The sequence below is a fragment of the Eretmochelys imbricata genome, chromosome 9 (assembly GCF_965152235.1).
Source record: "Eretmochelys imbricata isolate rEreImb1 chromosome 9, rEreImb1.hap1, whole genome shotgun sequence".
In the NCBI taxonomy this organism is placed as follows: domain Eukaryota; kingdom Metazoa; phylum Chordata; order Testudines; family Cheloniidae; genus Eretmochelys; species Eretmochelys imbricata.
This window is the reverse complement of record NC_135580.1, coordinates 91,042,864-91,062,897: the sequence shown is the minus strand read 5'-3', so window position 1 is coordinate 91,062,897 and position 20,034 is coordinate 91,042,864. Positions and strand designations below refer to the sequence as shown.

Below are 20,034 nucleotides of genomic sequence, written 5' to 3'. Positions count from 1 at the left end.
AACACAGTCACAGAGCTTTGCTTTGAGTATTGTTTTTCTGTCAGACATTTAGGGCCAGAATTTATAAATGAGCATCTCAGTCGGTGCCCCAGATTACATGTGCAGCTTCTTGCATCTGCTCTGCAGTTTTGCATGTGCAAATGGTACATGTGCACCTGTAAATCAGCAATTAGAGTGTAGAATACTGTACCTTTTGCCCACGAACAATTGTGTGTACAAAGCTGGAGGTACAAAATAAGAGGTCCTCAGAGAATTGTATGTCAGCTTAGCTGTCATTAAGGAAGCAGTCATCGTTTTTATTTCACAGCCTATTTTTTACTTCCAATAGGCAATAAGAATTGCGTTCTAAATCTCTCTTTTTCCCCCAATGTAGTTATGCAGAGGTTCGAGCCGAAAGAAGGAGAGATCTTGGCCTTGAGGAGTCATCAATCGAACTGGCATCTTCTTCTTTGAAGGTAGTGCATGCTGAAGGGAGCGAATAAAAGGAACTCATTAATGTTAGAAATACATACGGACTACACCTTCCTTGTTTCCCTTTACTCACCTCCAAACCGAATAGTTCTTTATCTTTCAAACCCACCAGGAGGATTTCCACACTGCTTTGCACTAAAATAGCTCGTTTATAACAATGCAAACTCAATAATTGCATCGTTATTAAACTGTTAGGTCAGATCTCCCGCTCTCTCTGAGACCTTTACTCAAATTATATCTTAAGCCACCTCAGTTCAGCAGAAGAAAAGACGCTATTTTACAGAGAGCAGAATGAAGTTTATTTGATAGTAAATGATATACTAACTCTCAGTACCACCGACATACAAGGCACTGACTACAGATCAGTACCACAGTGTTTGCCGCTTTTATGCTGACTCACCATGGGTAATCAGACAAAGATGGGAAGTGAAGGGAAAAGCATGATTTATTGATTTTTGTTTTCAGGTCTCAGCCATGTTTGCAAGGTTGGGCAGAGCTGTGATCATAGCTATAATTTCCATTGTTTGGATCAATCGGGCATCGTCACTCATGCTCAGTTAACAGGGTCATTTCAGTTTCGTTTAAATATATCCACCGAATAGCTTCAAAACAAGACATTGGAAAGTCAAAGTCATTTCAAGTGGCTCATTTGGTAATCGTTTGGGGTTATCAATCCGCTAGTTTTCTAACTCTTCAGATATTACTTTAGAGAAGCCAGTTCAAGGGAGGTGCAGGGGGGCTGATTATATAATAATAAATCTTTAATACACTGTGATCCTTACATGGCAGACTGCTTGGGCACGGTGGAGCTGATTGCTGAGTATGTGTGTGTACGTGAGTTAGACTGGTTACAGACCATGGTGTATTTTGGAAAGTTTGCTGTCTTAAAAAGCCTCTGTTGCATTCAAGCAAAGACTCATTCTAGCAAACAGCTCTCACTGACCTGCTGGGGCACTGCTTTCCTGCCTTTTCTTTCCCATCCCTATTGATTGCCAAGACATTACTACCCAGACCTCGAACTGGACCTGGCTGGCCTCGGGTGGCAGGAGGGATGAAAAAAGGACAAGCAGCTCTGTCTCTCCCATTGGAGGGAGAGCAGGAGGAGGAGTGGTGCGAGGTTAGCATGATTAGCTCCCTGGATGGGTGTGGAAGGCTGGCAAACAGTGCGGGGAATGTGACTGGCTTGGCCATCCTGTTGCATGAGAGGAAGGCTGTTTTGCCCTCAGTGTACGTAAACAGTGTGCTGGGTGGCTTGTTCGTGTAAGACCTCGGGCTCCTGTCATGATTGTGTAGGGGGCAGGGATTAGGTCAGTCCCCTCTCCAAATATTTTGCCAGACCCACTGCCTTACTTGCTAGAGTAGTTCCATTGGAGTCAGTGTGACTACTCACATGGGTAAGGAGAGCAGGGATCTCAGCTTAAGCAGACACTCGCCACCTGGCATTGGTTATACAAGCTAATCAGGCTGCGGCCGATATCCCCCAAAATTGGTCTGTATCTCCTCCCAGCCCCCTCCCACCACATCTGCAACAAATGAAATGTTTCCCTTTTCCAGCCAGCCGGTTCCTCCTGCCACGTTCACTCGCTCATTCCCCAGTCACTGCCCAGCGTGTCCGAGCCAATGAGCTGGGACATCCCTGGAGAAACTGGGCAGAAGGAAGCTAATTATAAAAGCGCGCTTCTATTTATACACCAATCAATTGGCAATCAGCAGCGACGGGAAAGGGGCGCGAGAGGACAGCTGTAATGCAGGAGGGGAGTGTGTAAAGAGGGTTGGGGGTGACGTGGTGCCCTTCCCATCCAGCCGCCTCCTTCCCCCTCCCCGTGCTGATTCTCACAGGCATTGACTTAGTGTATGGGGTCCAGCTGGAGGTTGAGGTGCCATAGACAGGCACCGAGTATTATTATTAGTCGCTATCTATATTACAGTGATGTCTGGAGGCCCCGTTGTGCCAGGCACTGTAGATACACCTGGGAAGAGACAGTCCCTGGCTCTAAGCATGTACAGTTTCAATAAACCAGAGGGAGTGCTGTCTCCGGTTGACGTGGTGCGCGATACCGAGGTTACCCAGACAGTGTGTGATGGAGGGGAGAGTTGAACCTGGATCTCCTGAGTTCCCAGCCAGCATCTTAGCCATGAAGCCACGCTGCACCTGCCCTCACACACACAGTAGTAGGCAGATCTCCAGCGAGGGGGCTGGTGAGGCATTTCCCTCTGTGATGCGATGGCTTTGCCACACTGGAGGCTGGGCTGAGGGTGGAGGAGTGTCGCCTTCCTGTGGTGCATCTCGCAAGGCTCAGAAGGGTGTACGTTGAAGCTAGGCTCCAGGAAGAAGACATGGTGCCATAACTGTGGAGTCCATTGCTATCGCCTCCAGGAGCTTGGGATGGGTCCGTGTGATAGCAGCCAGCATCATCCCAAAGCCTGAGACAGGTCCGGGGTCCCGGGAAGGCAGAGGCAGGAAACCGTGAGTGCCCATGCAGGTGTTATGCCAGGCACAGGCAGCAGGTGCACCCAACGACGAGCCCAGCTCTCACTCGGGAAGATGGCTAGGTGAGCGTCTGAGGGTCACCTCTCCAATGAGCTTCCAGGGCTAGTGCTTAGGGCCTCCAAGGCAGGATTGTAGCACAGGTGGGCGCACCTGCGTGACCACCGCTAGACATAACAATATCGGTGCAGCAACACGGGCTTCAGCCCTGGCTGTACCCGCACGCCAGGGACCCTGGGCGTGCACTCTCCTTGCTGGCCCATGCTGAAGACCGGGCTGCTACATCTGCACCTCGGGTGCAGTGCAGACATACCCTAAGGAGTATCTAAGGGTCTCTTTTGGGGCAAGCTGCTGGTTGTTTCCAATCACCCAAATTAATATTGTAGCTGCAGCTGTGGCCCTTTAAGAACCAAAGACCGTTTTTGTCGGAGAAAGAGCCACGATCAAGATTCCAGGGGGTTCAAGCTGATGTTGCTTTTGTGCTGCTAAGGATGTTGCTGTCTGTGTTTTATTCACTGCAGAGTCACAATAGTTACATAGACATCAGGCAATGTGCAAACAACCAAGAAACCAGCAGGGAAAGAGTGTCTGTGTCCTCTCCTAGCTCCCGGCGATCTTCGCACACGGCACTCTCCGACTCAGCATGTACGTATCCTAGTCAGCCTCAACGGATCCCAGCAAAGGCTGTACTTATATATTGGCAAAAGCTTGGAGCCGCTTTAAAAAATCCCTACACCTCAAATCTCGGTTGGAAGTTTTAAACTATATTGACAGGTTTCAGAATAGCAGCCGTGTTAGTCTGTATCCGCAAAAAGAAAAGGAGTACTTGCGGCACCTTACAGGCTAACCAATTTATTTGAGCATAAGCTTTCGTGAGCTACAGCTCACTTCATCGGATGCATGCCGTGGAAAATACAGTGGGGAGATTTTATATACACAGAGAACATGAAACAATGGGTGTTACCATGCACACTGTAACCAGAGTGATCAGGAAAGGTGAGCTATTACCAGCAGGAGGGAGGGGGGAACCTTTTGTAGTGATAATCAAGGTGGGCCATTTCCAGCACTTTACAAGAACAGTAGGAGGGGAAATAAACAAGGGGAAATAGTTTTACTTTGTGTAATGACCCATCCACTCCCAGTCTCTATTCAAGCCTAAGTTAATTGTATTCAGTTTGCAAATTAATTCCAATTCAGCAGTCTCTCGTTGGAGTCTGTTTCTGAAGGTTTGTTGTTGTAATATTGCCACTTTTAGGTCTGTAATCGAGTGACCAGAGAGACTGAAGTGTTCTCCGACGGGTTTTTGAATGTTATAATTCTTGACGTCTCATTTGAGAGTCCTAAAAAACTGTGAGGGGACAGTCTGCCGGGTGGCTAGTTTATATCTGTCACACCCGTCTGAACCTAGAGTAGCCCCCTTTGGCATCTTTAGGGTTCCCCGAGCACAAGGATGGGACCACGCTTGGCCTCTGAATGCACCAGCCTTTCCCAGCAGCTGAACCACGGCAAAGCTGACGGGGTTAGTGAAGGTCACCGCCACGGCTGTGTCTTTGCTGACAAAGAAACAGTGTGTTTTTACCATAGGACAACTACCGCGGATTAGTCGCCTTGCTGTGAAAGCAGAATGCAGACAAGGCCCCTACAGTTTTACCATAGGCGGGGCCAAGCCTGGGCGGGAGTTTAGCACGGGCCTTGCCTCGCTCCTCACAGCGGTACAGTGTCTCGCCTCCACTGGGATTTTACAGCGGGGTCGCTAACCCACGTTGGTTATCTCGCTGTAAAACTGCCTTTTTTAAGCTGTGAAGACAAAGCCCAAGAGGCCAGTGCTTGTGAGGAGTTAATCGAGGGAGGAGGCAAGGCCTTCTTGGTGGTCCTCCTTTGTCCTGCGAAGACGCCTAGATCCTGCAGCGGCAGGCGCATTGGAAATATACATCGTCTGTGCAGCCAGGCAGGTGGGGTTTGGGCTGTGATCGGGAACGGGACGAGAGCCAGTGAGTGCAGAGATAGGGGAAGGTTGTGCGAGGAGAAGGCTCTGATCCCAAACGTGGCTGGGTCAGAGAAGGAGATGACTATTAAATGAGTAGAGGGGGTGGGAGGGACCAGCCCAGGATGTGTCTACACTAGACATTTGCCCCTAAACTTCCCCACTGGTACAGTTCCACTGGGCACTGTAGCAACTGTGGGCGCTCAAGGGAAGTAGACCAGTGCTGGCATTTTAATAGCTGTGTCGTTTAGTCCCTGCTCAGGGCAGGTGCAGGTCACACTGGTTAAAGCCCCGACAGCTGTCAGCCCTTAGCACCCAATGCTACTGCTGCTCCAGGGGTGACAATGTGGGGAAGTTTAGGGGGGAAATGTGTAGCTTTTTAGCCTTCCTACTGAGAATCAGACTAGATAGTCATAGCTGGAGCAACAAGATACTGGAGTTCAATGTGACCTTTCCTTGAATGCCCTTAAAAAATGCATCCGTTTTATCCATTTCAGTAGAAACTGCCTGTCTGTCTGCTCAGCTCATCATTACTGTCTTAGTTTGAGGGCTAAGTACTGCAGAGCCCACATGTGCAAATCTAACCTGGTCAGACATTTAATGTCTGAATGGAGGCGAATCAGTGCCCAGGAAGATCTGGGAGACTGGCCTCCTGATATGAAGAGCAACGAGGCTGGAATCTCACCTTGTCACATTTGGGCTAAGAACGAGGACTCACAGGGATGTTACATGCATATAATGCACTGGGGTATTGAAAACAAGCCCAGTGGCCCTGTTCGTGCGGTGGAATATTCAGAGTGGGTTTCAGTGCAGAGGTGGTCTGGCTTCGTGCTCTCGTGGGGAAGCTTGTGTATCTCTGTAGGGCTCATGTGGTGTGGCTCATCTGGAGAAACACCCTAGAGAGAATGTTGAAATTATTACCAGAAATGGGCCACCCTGCCCAGAAGGAGAAGGGTAGATGATGGGTAAGCAGGTCTGGGCAGCAGTTCATGGTCATTAATTGCTACCCTCTTGCTTTCTTTGCCACGTTTAGGCAATTGTTAGAGCAGATATTTTTGTGAGGTCCAGCAGTGTCTTGGGGCGCTAGGTAGCAGCTGGAGCTGCCATGCCTCCACTCTCCTCCACTCCTATTAGAATAGGAGAGCACGTCTGATGGCCTCATCCCGTTACTTTGTCTAAAAGGAACTTCTCTTTTGCAGCCACCTCATCCATGCGGCATACGGAGGCCAGCACTCCCACCAGGCAATCCGTGCCAATGGGTCAGCAGGAGAAGGCATCGCTGAGGCTGGCCTCAAGTGGGAGTGCACAGGTAGATAACCCTGCGAGCGATGGCCTTTCTAGCGTGCACTTAGCACTGAAAGGGAGACAGTGATTTCGGTGGTGGTGGGTTTCATGTGTGGGTTTTTGGGGAGGGGACACTGCAGACTTACACCCTGGTCTCGTGGTGCCTGGAGTTGATTATGCTTGCCCAGATCCAGGCGAAGCCCAGTTTTCTCAGGTGAAGAGGGTTTCATCCGGAAGAGGCCAGATTCATCCGTCCAGCTGTGCTGACTCCAGAGGAGTTACCTGAGGGCTCGCTCTGTCCCCAGGTAACTGGTCGGCACCTGTTTCAATTGGTAAAACTGTTAGTCGGTCGCTTATTGCAGCCCCACATGGAGCCGTCTCTCAGGTGGTAAAAGTGTGGTACGGGAAGGAAGTGAAAGATCTCTGAAATGCGAGGAATTCAGCCAGGGAGAATGGGCGTGTCCACAGGCCACGTGAGAACGTCTTCCCTTGTGTCTGGCCAGCGCTGATGCTTTGACAGTGGGAACCCCTCGGGGTAACACATTTGCTCCTGCAGTAGATCTGGCACTCAGTAACTCTCTTGGCCCTCACGTCAGGTGCGCTGTGGTCTAACCCAAACCGTTGTTCTCTTCCCCAGGCAACAGTAACTCCTCAGGCACCCGCTGAACATCTCACTCTGCACCAGGTGGGCCAGCCAGCAATTCCCTCGCAGCAACCTGTGACGGTATGTGGTTTGGTTTTGTTAAGATCATGTTAGCTCTTGCATGACCAGCAGATGGTAACATTATTGTAGCAGAAGGGGAGGTCTGAAATCATTGCCCAAGAGACTCAGCTGGCTTGAGTTAGCCATGCTTTACCTCATTGCTGGCTGCACCAGGTTTGAGAGCGGGGGACCTTTGTTCTGGTTCCAGAAACAGCATTCTCCCAGGTTATTTTTTCTGTGTCTGTGCCATCGAGCGGCCCATCAGAGAAGCGCATGCAGGCAGGCCCCTCCGATGACGGTTCCTGAGTGCTCTGTGATGTGAATGATACTAGCGTTAGCAAGCTACTTGGCTCAGAAACAAGAATTTGACGTGCTCCTAGTTCCACCATTTGCATCCCTTCTTCTTCTTCTCTGGCTCACTCAGGACTAGATCCTGGGATTCCCCTGGGTAAGGGGCATTGTGTACTTGCATTGACCCAGGAGCAGCCCAGGGACCAAACTGTGACTCAGAGAGTCACAACCTGGGGTCCTGTTTCCACCTTCGCTCTAGAGGGAGGAACGGCTCATCAGCTCTTGACCCTGCACACAGGCTGCTGATGTGGGTAGCTGCACAGGGGTGTCGGGGGCACCTTAAAGCCCCTTACTCCTTGCACGTGTATAAGGTGGCTCATGACTGAGGTCTTATTTAGGGCTCAGTATTTCCATTGACTTTTCTGGGAGCTGCATCAGGCCTGTAGCCCATTCAGAATAATTTTTAGAGTAAGGTGCCTTCCATAGTATAAGGCTCATAGCAAGCTCCTGCCATTTAGCCATTCTGTTTTGCAAGGAAGAAATGGAGCAAAGTAATAATGACCAATAAACCTAGGGATGCAAAGTTTGATAGGAAGAGTAGACAGCTTCCTAATTCACCTGACCTTTTCAATACAAGTAAAGAAAGATAACCAAAATCTGATTCACCACTGGGTTACTCCACATCTATGCTCGGTGGAGTAACACCAGTGGGAAATTCTAGTAACGCAGTGGTGCATTGGCTTACAAGTGTCCAACGTGTAATTTTTCAGTATAGTCATCTTTTCCATGGGGGCAGCTTCCCATATTTTGAGAAGCAGTCTGTCCTGCATGAGAGCATTCACTTTTCTGCGGTCAGCAGCAATATTAGTCCATCCAGCTCGGGGCTAAGCATGAAGTGTTTTCTGTTCTCCGCAGCCAGTGTACCACTTCCCAGCCCAGTTAGGGATGATGCATCAACTGAAAGAACAGCTGGAGGAGAGGACTCGCATACTGCAAGCTGACATCAAGACACAGCAAGAAGAACTCCATGTTATCAAAGAGCAGCTCCAACTAGTGCAAGATTCCAATCTGCAGGTATATGAATCTGTTCCAGTGGCTTCTAAATTTAACAACCGGCCAAAAGTGGTGCCTTAGGCAGCACCTCCGTGGGTGCTTCGGGGCTGGAGCAGCCACGGGGAAAATTTGGTGGGTGCAGAGCAGCTCCTCGCCCGGCCCCATGTCAGCTCACCTCCGCTCCGCCTCCGCCTCCTCCCCTGAATGCACCGCCCCGCTCTGCTTCTCCACCCCCTTCCCCGCCCCGGTTTCCTGCGAATCAGCTGTTCATGCAGGAAGCTGGGGCGGGCTGAGAAGCAGGCAGTGGCTTCGCACTCAGGCCCTGGGAGGCAGAGGTGAGCTGGGGCGGGGGGGTGCAAGGAGGGCCGCCCGTGCCGCAGCAGGTAACCCGGGATGGGGGCGCGCAGGGGAACCACAGGGGGCAGAGAAGCAGAGCGGGGCGGCGCGTTCAGGGGAGGAGGCGGAGGCGGAGCAGAGGTGAGCTGGGGCCGGGCGAGGGGTGGGGAGCTGCTGGTGGGGGCTCTGCACCCCCCAAATTTTCCCCGTGGCTGCTCCAGCCCCTGCTCCCCCACTAGCTACGCTAATCTGCCCCTAGGAGCCAGAGGGACCTGCCGGATGCTTTCTGGGAGCTGCCCCAGGTAAGCACTGCTGGGACTCCCCACCTCGCCCCCCAGCAGGTCCCTCTGGCTCTTAGGGGCGGGGCGCGGTGGGCACCCACTACGGTGGCCCACAAGACCCTTCTGCCCGGTTCTGGGGGCAGTCAGGGGACAGGGGAGGGGGGTGGATGGGGCAGGGGTCCTGGGGTGGGGGTGTCAAGGAACATGGGGAGTTGGATGGGGCAGGAGTCCCGGGGGGTGGGGGCAGTCCACAACCGCCTCGTGCGGTAAGGAGGGAACCAGTTGTTAAGATTTTGGCAGCTCATCACTGCCTGCCTCCATGTCTGATTCCCTGGGCCCAAAGTATCATTTGATTTTATCTTAAGCGTCAGGACATTCTAGACTGGTAGGAAAAGAGCCCAGTGGGGTGTTTTATCTCCTGCCACAAGGAAAAAAATGAGAAATGAATCCTGTCAGCAATGTATTCCTAAACTCTTGAACTGCTGAACCATGATCATTCCTGAAAGAAAGGACGGTTTAGTGTTTGTAGCAGCAGGGCTGGAGGTTCTTGCTTCCCTGTTGTTTAAATATCAAATTGGTAATTGTGCCAGATCAAAAAATTCCCAACGTTTATGTCTAATAAAAAGTCACCTACTCAGGAAGAGCTTGGAGTTTTAACGATGGGGTAAGACTGCAGAAACTCAATAGCAGATTTCCACCTAAAACTGACAGGGTTAATAGGGTTGGGGTGGCCATGGATTCCACCTAACTATTTGGGCACAAGCAAACTTTTGATTTTCTGTTATTCACAGTTCACTATCTTATTGTATTTTATTATTCTATTGCAGCTGCTTTTTGTGTGTTGACTGACACAGCATATGAGTTGGAGACACTGGGGCCCATCTAACACAGTACAATCGAGGCCTCAGCATTCTCTCCCTGGGTGTGATTGTTATATACCCTAATGTGAAATATACAGGGCCAGGTTGCCAGAAATTGGGGTATAGGATTGCAGAGGGGAAAGAGTAGAGAGAAAGAAGGAAGGGAGAAGATTAAAGCAACAACTCACACAGCCCAACATGCACAGTGGGAACAAAGGAGAACTGTGAGAACGTTGTTGTTTCATGCTACCTTCAACTGTTGTATGTCACTTAAGTACCACAGATAGATAGTGCATTTGTGGCTAAAGATTACGCACCATCTAGTGGCTATTCCAATAATTATGGTAGTTGGCACCAGTAGGTTCTAGCCATTGTAAAGACCTCAGGCAGGTTTCCTCCAAAATAAATCCATTCATGTGCTGTTAAAGGTCAGCAAGTGACTAACTTTATTCCAGTTAGAAGCTTTCACAGAGGAAACTCCATCACTGGGCGCCTCAAGTCAGGGATGGGGAATTTACAACCTTACTGCCAGAGCTACTTTTTCTTAATTTGTTATTTAATCAGAATTTCTGTCTCTTAAAGTGTCTGGAATAAACTTACCTTGTTGCTCCCCCTAGTGGTTCATTACAGTGTGAAGCGCTACAGTGGACAGTGATGCCATTATGGAAAATAACATATGCTTTGCTGTTTGAGAAAATACAATATTTGTGTTCCATATTGGCCACAGCATAAAATACACACAAGTTGCAATAAAAGTATCATTTGCACAGACCCATCCTGCAGTAACTCGAACAAAGCAATTCACAACGTTGCACAATCCCCCGTATCCTTAGCTGCCAGACAATTCCATAAAACAAGAGACCAATTTTTAGCTTTGACACGAGCATTTCTGGGTGAAATGAAAGAATTCTGTATCACACTATTCACCGGCCCTGAATGGTCACAGACTCTTGGCAGTGTTTATTTGGGAAGCCAGGTAACAGGGTTTTATCGTGTTATGAGATTATCAAAGGTTGGTTTTCTGTTCTCTCTTAATGTTGTGTTTGAACAAGATAGGATTAGAAAGCAGGCCCAAATTCCTCCTAAGGAATTAGAGGACATATATTGTTAATAGTATTACACAGGATATGTCCTGCTAGTGAAAGCTAGTGCATCATAATTGATGCCAATTTCTGGAAAAAAAACTTCCTCTAATTAAGGAGAGGTGGCTATTCGAATCAAATACGACACTAAGGAAGGCAATAATCACTCTTTATCTGTTAGATTACGCCATGAAAGAAATAAGTAGATGTGACACTAAAATTAATGACAGCGCAACATGGGAAAGCAAATGCTCTTCAGATATCCTGAGCTTGGTGACACTGGAATAACTGAGTATGCTTTAATTCTGGAAATGGAATGTTCTCCAGAAATGATCTACACAGGAACTTTTGGGGTATCTATGGACTGTCCTGTCATCCTTTTTTTTTTTTCTTTCTTTTTTTTTTTTAAAGAGCTAAATGCAAATCACCCCTTGTGTAAAGTTGTTTTGTGACATCAAAGCACACATGCAGCATAGATCATTTTGTATTTAATCCATGCCTTGGATTTGTCACTGATTATAACAAACTATGGTGCAGCTAGAAAAACAGTGACTGCATCCATTTCCTCCTTTTACCCAAAAGTCGACAATACAAATATACTGAAAAATAATCCATTTGTACAAACTGAGAGCTGAACTTTACTGACAATAATCTGATCAGATTTACTATGCATCACTAACATCACTTTAATTTGCGCACACTTTAATTTAAATGTTCACTGTCCTCTAGTCAAAGTAGCAAAGAGGCTGGAAGAGAGAAAAGTACAATTGATCATTCTAAGTGGAAATCATTCACCAATGATTCAGTCAAATATGGAGCGTGGGCTGGTAAAAATTCAAACTACAGTGCCAAAAATATAGGATTGGGGAATAGCTGGGAAAGGATTGACACAAATTAGATCTACTCCTTAACAAATACGTTACGGGGGAAAAATAAAAACCAGCTCTGTATATTAACCACTTCACTGCTGCAGAATGTACCAGATTCCACCGGCAAACATGGCCTTGTCCATAGTAATATTGGTTTCGTATACTGAAAATAGCCACATGCACAGAAGCCCATGTAGGGCTTTTTACTGGTGCACATGGGAATGCTGAGTGAGTAAAGAATGCAGGCTCAGCAACTAGAGATGGTGGTTTAGAAAAGTGTCCGTGTTCCTTTAGTCCTTCTTCTCTGTTGAAGCTGATCCCCTGTGGTGAGTTTTGTGATATAGGCACCCCCAGACCAACATCTGGACTGCAGGTTCCAATTGTTTGCAAAAGCCATCAGACTCCAGTGACTTTCAGTTTTGACTTGACTAAGCTTCATTAGAACTAGTGAACTAGAGGTGACTCTGTCTGTATCTCAATACCAGGTTGCTAAGCCACGGCAAAGGACCTTGTTTTATTGGATATAGGGAATCCAGCACAGTTTATGTTAACATATCAATTTAATAGATCCTTGGGAACGCTGTCTTTTGCACTAGCAATATTGTACGTTGCATTAGAGCTTACTGTAGCACAGTCAGGTAGATGCATTAAAAAATTAAACGCATAAACTGCTGTACCAGCTCAGGTATCTCTTTTTTGCAGATGTTGATGCAACAACCTATGCCCATAGTCTTTAACAACGTACAGCAACAGAGCCCAAGAAGGCCATCTCAACCACAGCAGCCTGGGGCGACCAGGCAGACCACAGCCAAGAAGTCTCAGCAGCAAGGCCTTATGGGATCCAAACACTACAATGCCCCACACTTACCGTCACCACATCAATTCCTCAGGGAACCTTGTGTCACTTCCTCACAGGTTGCTAACTTCTTGGTTTTCTTCAAGAGCAATTGAATGTTCTTTATAAATGGCTCTTGTAATTATTGTGTGTCAGCTCATTTAGGGACAGATCCGTCCCTAGGGCAACTCCACGTGGAGTTGCAGCAAGGATGACGCTGATGCCCGGGCCATGTGGCTCCCTCCACTTTAGCCCCCGCTAATGAGCACCATTCTTCTCTTGCCTCCTGAGTCTAGGTTTCATGCTGTAGTGAGTGTGACGTGCTTCACTTAATCAGCTTTAAGATGTTACTTCATTTCACATGATAAATGTAGATGACATCACTCTGCTGTAGTATTTAGAGATTTAATGGCCTAACAGTATTAGATCTAAGGGGGCCAAAATCATTCCTGGTAGAATTCTGTTGAAGTTAGTGGAGATCTTTTTGGTCCTGTCATTCCAGTTCTGCTCTTAGTTAGACCAGAATCTATCTGGAGTAGCTCAGTGTAATCAGTGGGAGTTACACTGCTATAACTCAGGGAAGAAGGCATATTCTTAGAGGAAGTACAAGAATCCGTTAGTGTGGGCTGCAGATTTTTCAGTCACCTTCTCCCGACAGATTTGCTGTCTGTCTCCTGTTGTATTCAGGGAGCAGAAAGTGCCATCGTCACACAGCCTGCCGTCTGACTGCACATTAGAGGTAGATGGTCTCTACCATGGAATTGATTTGTCTAATAGGGGACAATTTTTTTGTCTCAGGTACAGCAGCAACAGCACTTAATGCGAGGCAGCCAGGCCCAGCCCACACACCTGCCAGCGCAGACAAGCATTTCGATGCCCCTCTACAACAGCCCCATGGTGTTTTCCCAAACTCATCCCATCACTGTGTCTGCTCAGATGCCGACGGAAATGAGTGAAAGGCAACAACCGTCCAACTACAGCCAAGATAGGAGTCTCAGGTAGGAATGAAGTCAGTGCTGGATCCTGATGAGGTCTGAGTGGGAGGAAAATATCATTGTGCAAAAGACTGGGTAGCAGTGAAGTCTTGGCTTTCATTCTACATGGCAGGAGCTCTGCTTTACTAAAGCTTTACTCATGCCTTCGTACATGTGCCTGCCATATAACTTAACAGCTTTTTAGGCACGGGATGTACTATATACCCTGCTTCAGTCAGAGGGCGCTGAGCTTTTGGTTTCAGGGGAATAAAGAGGCAAAACTAGCACTTCCCATAGTTTTCTCTTCGTTGCCCAGGAACTCCAGAATAGCCATTCTCCTGCCAGGATGGATGCCCTGGAAATAGTCCTTTTCAGTGCAGTCCTGCTAACCATCCACATGCAGAACTCCCGTGAAGTCTCAGCAGACATTGGTTATATAAAGGGCTCTCAGGATCAGTCCATTTCAAAAGTGCTTGCAGGATCGGACCCTTTTAAAATAGGTTGCCTGGAGACCTTTCTGTCTAAAAGAGGTTTTTAGATCATTGAACATGTTAAGGTCAAATTCCCATGTAATCCAGGGTGGAATTTGGCTCGACTATTGTTATTAATTTTTGTGTGCTATGCATTTTACAGACACAGCCCCATCACCACCCAACCCAGCTCCCTAAAATAGCACACAAACACTTTAAATGTTAGTATGCGTTGTGGGGCACCTGGAACTCTTCTGTGGGCAGATGCCAGCTAAATGTGCATTCGTGTCCAAAGCAAAAGAAAGAATGGGATCCTTAATTTGCACGAGGTGGGCCATGATAATGTTAGCAAGATCAACTGAACATTTGTGATCTGAAAGGCTTAGCCATTTCAGCTCAGATCTGTGTTCTCTTTAAAGCAGATGATAAAATTGTGATCTTATATTATATGCACACAAGTATTCAGGTCCTTAAACTTGGACGGAATGAGTTAGTGAAGATTTGAGAGCTTTCACACAGCTTTTACGGGGATAGGGTACTAGAGATTGACTGTGAAGAATCTGAACATAGGAAAAAACAAATACCTTTTCTGACTGTGCCATGTTTTCATTCTTCTGTAGAATGTTGTTAGATCAGCCTGTCCAAGCCTTGATGCCCAGTGCTAATGGCAGTAATCAGTCATCACAAAACACTGCTGGCAGACAGCAAGCAAAGTAAGTCTTCCCTGTAACTATTGTACACTATCTTAGCAGTGAACTTTCTCTTCAGAGGCTTTGTCCATGTGTAAGATCTTATTGGGGTTCTTTTCAGGGTCATGAAAATGATCAAAAATGTTGGTTACCAAAAAAGAAAAAAAAATCGGGGGTAAAGAGATAAGTAACTAGTTGGTTGGGGGGAAAAATGAAGTTGGATTGGTTTTTTTAATGAAAAACATCCCTTCAAACAAATTTTTCCAAGTAAATTTCAGTTCTCATCCAGATTTTTCAGGCTTTTATTGAAAACTAAAATCTGATGTTTTGTTGGGGTTGGCAATCATTTTCTGCGTTCAGTTTCAGAAAACTGGCAATAGTCAGGTTCTGGTTTTTCGCCATCCTCCCCAAATTCAAAGTTTTTGATAGAAATGAAAAAAATCTTTGTTCAGAAATGTTCATGGGAAATAAAATACATTCCCTGTCCAGCTCTACAACTGACTGTACCACTGCCCATTGGCGCAGGTAAACTCTTTGCTGTGTTCTTGTGCTCTAACCAGTCCATCTTAACACAGCTGCACATCTTTCAGTGTGTGCTGGCACAGAAGTTTAGTACTAATCACCTTATTTCTATTGTTGTTTCAGTAGCACCCGGAGATGCCACCCCTATTGTGCTAGGCACTGTACTAACATACACCAAAGTATTGGTCCCTGCCCCAGACAGCTTTAAATCTAAGTATGCCGATGGGTATGGTTGTTTCATTGATCAAAGAGCTGCATCTATTTAGCTTAACAAAGAAAAGGTTAAGGGGTGACTTGATTATAGTCTGTACGTATCTACATGGGGGAAAATATTTAATAACAGGCTCTTCATTCTAGCAGACACAGGTATAACACAATCCAATGGCTAGAAGTTGAATGCTAGATAAATTCAGACTGGAAATAAGTGTAAATTTTTAATGGTGAGAGTCATTAACCATTGGAACAGTTTACCAAGGGTCATGGTGGATTCTCCATCACTGACAATTTTAATATCAAGATTGGATGTTTTCCTAATAGATCTGCTCTGGAAATTATTTTGGGGCAGTTCCCTGGCCTGTGCTATACAGGAGGTCAGACTAGATGATCACAATGGTCCCTTCTGGCCTTGGAATCTATGAATCGATGAATCTCTTATTTAAACAGGCCAAGTCACAAGACTCGTGGTTTTGGTGGGATGGGGGGCAACCATACAGCAAAGCCTTCAGCTTCTCCAAATCAGATACTCTTGTGGAGTTCCAATATGGAATTCCACTTCATTATACTGATAAAGGACATGGGAGACATGGGTGGCCGGTGACGAAGCCATTGGGGGAGGCTAGCCCCCACCCCTTGTGCCTGAGGGCCCCCGCCCAGTGCCGGCTGGGCAGCACGGGCCCAGTGCCAGCAGCCCTGAGTTCTTGCGGCAGGCTGGCCAGCCCTAGCCCCAGCCAGCCTGGGGCATGGCAAAGAACTGCAGGAGGGGATCTGGGGGCAGAGCGTGAGCGGGGCCATGCCAGGCTGTTTGGGGAGGCACAGCCGATGCTACCCACCACTCATGATGGGAGATTTTTGCAGCTAGTCTGGTATGTTTTCCGGGCCGTTTTTCCGGACTGTATTTGGTTTAGCGAACTGCATTTTGCTTTGTTTCAATCAGCATAGATCTCCGGCATTTATTTTCATGCTGATTCATTGTTTACCTTCTATTAGTGTTTTATTTTCCTCCTATTTACAGATTTGTTCCAGAACAACAGATGCTGCCTCCCCCATTACAGATGCAGCCAATTACATGTAGCGCAGTCAGGGCTCCTGCCCCTTCTCCTGTATTTACTCCTTCAGTCATGATTCCACAGGCCAACTTCACTTCCCACCAGACGCAACTTCCAGTTCATCTCCACCAATGGCCACCCCAACAGCAGGTTCAGCAGCAGCATCTCTACCTGCAGGTAGCATACTTGGGCGGGGTTTGTAAATGTCGATCAGACAGTTTAGAAGGAAACGCTCTTACATGACTTGAATCTGTCTGTCTTATCTTACATGACCCCCATCCCCACTGTACCTGTACGTACCTACAGCCTGCCCTGTATCACCGGAATTTTCAAAAATGGTCAGCACAGTTGAGACTATGTTTTCAGAAGAACTTAACTCTCATTTAGGCACCAAAATAAGTGGCCAGATTTTCACATGCAGCTCAGCACCCAGTGCCTGGAGCTTTTTGAAAAATCTGGCCGGGAATGTTAAACATTGGGAGTTGCTGGGTCCAAAGCACTTTTGAAAATCTGGCTCCATCTGGCCTGTAGTATCTGAGCAGACTGTGTTGTTGTTTTTTTTAAACCAGCCACGTGCTGCTCTTTATTCAAAGAATTAATTGGGCCACCGAGCAAACCTTTCGAGAGGACAGATTTGATTTTCAAGAACAAGGATCGTGCCCAGCTGATAAAACAGTTAGTGGAAGGAATCACTGAGGCTAATTAATAATTGAAAATAGTTTTCATTCTCTCAGAAACTGAGTGGGTTTACAAAAGCCGTAAGTTTAATGGTTAGTCAGTGAGAGGAGGTATGTAGCAAAGTCATAGGAAGAGATCAGCTACAGGTGGAACTAGTTATGCTGCAGGGCTGGTTGAAAAAGAAGTGATCCCGTAATAATCCCCTCAAGCTGTGGAATAAGACAAATTCAGCACAGGCACAGATACAGCGTTTTACAAGGGGTAACTCCTGAATTCATCCTCAGAGCACTTGTGGAAGGGTAGCTGCCTTCATCCACATTTTGTAAAGACAGCAAAACGGAGAGAGTGAGAAGTCAAGTGATATGTCCAAAGTCACAGCAAGTCAACAGCTGCCTCACACTCAGTCCTTTTGGTTGCCTTGCCGATCACAGACCACATTTATTTTCCACGCCCCATCTGTGTGTCACGCTACAGGGCTGGGTATTTGCTTACAAAGATGAGAATTTCTGTCCATTTTGAGATCAAACTTCAGCACCACCGGGAACTTACCGAGGTCTGGCTATGCTGCAGAGGCTTACTGAGGCCAGGTAGCATGGCTGGTCAAGCCCTATGCCCCGTGGAACCGAGCCACCGTGTACAGGGGGATGGGAGCAGGTTCCTGGAGCTGTTGCTGTGTGGATTTCCCAGCCATCACTCCTCGCAAGAGTCTTCTAGACTTCAGTAGTAGCCATTGACAATTGCACTCACCCAGACTGGAGCCTTCCCATATGTTTTCCTGTGGGTTTGGCAATAGTATCTCTAGCCCCCACAGGTTGGGTACTTGATTGTCGGTGGTTTAAGGCATGCAAATAACTTTGGCATCCAAACTGAGTGCCCAGAAACTCGCTGTTATGTTGAAAATTGAGGCCCTCGGGATAAAGGAACAGGGCTTGTATTTCACTCCCAGGCTCTGCACGGTATGTTCCTTTGATAGCCTCTTCCAGAATCAGACCCACCCTTTCCAGAGCACTGCATTGAACAGCCAGAAGTAGCTAGATCAGGGCACAAGGAGCATCTGCATTTGTTGGGAAATCAGTCTGATTGTATCACATTTTCTTTCTACAGATGCAAGCCCCTGAGTCGGTCCAGGGGAGTCAAAATCAGCGTATTTTCCAGCCATCTCATATACCGCAGCAGAATACCATGGGCTACTTCCTCCATCCACAGCAACAAAGCCACCATCCGCAGGGCCAGTCCTGCAACTTACAGGACCTGCCTGAAATGCAGCTGCCGTGAAAGCCAGGTCATGACGAGAAGGTGACGAGTCGCAGCTGCTGTGCTGAGCAGGCGTCGGGGAAGGACGGCGAAATTCGAGGAGAGAAGGCCCTCCTCATGTGCCAGAGGGGTGAGGGTTAGCCCAGAGGGAAACATGGCAGCGTGGAGGAAGGTCCCAGCAGGAGAGCACGATCGCCATATGGGTACCTTGTTGATTACCATTTTTATATATTCAGTCCTTGATGCTGCACAGTGACAGTATCAAAGCAAAGTCTGGATTCATTAAGCAACAGGACTGTTTGACTAAACACAGTTAAACTGTGAGCAGCTAGAACTCCGGTTCATGTACATCCTGTCAAGAGCGGCTATTAAGTGCTAAAAATACCTGGAGGCTGAAATCAGGATAGTCGGAATTGGTTGTGGAGCTCTTGCCTGCCAAAGCTAGTCTGCAAAGGCGGTGACAGACTTGCTGAACAAAAATGGTTGACTTAAGCAGGAAAATGATCGCTGAAGAATACAGTCATATGTGGCTGTTATTGGTCACTAAGCCATACAGCCTTACACAGCACAGCATTGCAATTCCTTTGGACTGCAATCTGGATTTCTAGCTGCAGGCATGCTATTAATCAGGTCAGTGCAAAGCTCGCTTTGCAACTGAGAAAATATTTTCAATTCAGGACGTCAATGCTCCTTTTAAATTTTGCTGAAATTCATTGTGAATTTAAGACCAGTGTTTGGAGCACAGAAACCTGTAAGAATCAGCAGGGTCCCATTTAATTAGCATCTACATCATTTGCTTTGTTGTAGTAGGTTCATTGTGGATTTTGGTTTCCTTTTTCCCTATCCCTCAATCCCATAATTTGTTTTTTCCAGATGATTGAATAATGCTGCTAATTCCTGTACCACCACTCTTGCCTAAATTTCTTACGGTTGTTTTACCAATTCACGTCGCCATCAGTATGCTACGGGTGCAGATGAATTTCTGTGGTTTTAGTTCCTGGAGCCAAGTATTTTTCAGGGTGTACAGGCAAGGAGTCCTTACATTCTCCAATGGACCTTGCTGTACATGTTTCTTTACACCTGAAACTCAGACAAAGGCAAACTTTGTGGTTTTGCTAGTTCATGTTTCAATTTGGCAAAGCTGAAATTTATACTAAGTGATATTCCAAGCCCATAGGGTTAGCAATAAATTGTATTTTTGTAAATTGTCACTTTTTAACTATGTGTTTATATTTATTAACTGACAAACTGTCTATTCCTCAGTGGGTGTATAGTAAAGTGTCCCTACTGTTTGTGTCTTTCCAAAGGAAAATGAATATTTAATCTTTAGATTTTTTTTTTTTTTGAAACTGAGTGTTAGATTTGGGTAATGCTTGATCCCAAACTCTGAAGACAATTTAATACCAGCTTTCTGAGACAATGCTTGGATACGTCCTTAAAGGAAAAAAGTGATAAGTCATAACATTGTGGCTGGCACTCGAAATAGAGTTTAGGGAAAAGTTATTGTCTAACCTCGATCTAACCTAATCAATCTGCTCTTTCTAGGCCCTTTTGGGACCCCTCCGTCACCATGATCGCGGGGTGCCTGCCTCTAGTAGTTGAGATGAAACAGATGAGGCTGAAAGCGTGGTGAGGTCAAGCTGGA

The 20,034-nt window shown here is 46.9% G+C and overlaps 1 protein-coding gene across 1 annotated transcript in view; it reads left to right on the top strand.

The window, feature by feature from the left end:
- PASD1 (PAS domain containing repressor 1) overlaps nt 1–18,410 on the top strand; it is a 78,266-nt gene extending 59,856 nt beyond the window's left edge. The window contains exons 12-21 of the mRNA XM_077826171.1: nt 374–455; nt 3,481–3,604; nt 6,143–6,252; nt 6,865–6,951; nt 8,137–8,295; nt 12,405–12,617; nt 13,336–13,535; nt 14,602–14,694; nt 16,424–16,634; nt 18,240–18,410. Of these exons, the coding sequence (XP_077682297.1) occupies nt 374–455; nt 3,481–3,604; nt 6,143–6,252; nt 6,865–6,951; nt 8,137–8,295; nt 12,405–12,617; nt 13,336–13,535; nt 14,602–14,694; nt 16,424–16,634; nt 18,240–18,410 (1,450 nt within the window). The remainder of the gene's footprint in view (nt 1–373; nt 456–3,480; nt 3,605–6,142; nt 6,253–6,864; nt 6,952–8,136; nt 8,296–12,404; nt 12,618–13,335; nt 13,536–14,601; nt 14,695–16,423; nt 16,635–18,239) is intronic.
- Nucleotides 18,411–20,034: the final 1,624 nt, after the last annotated feature.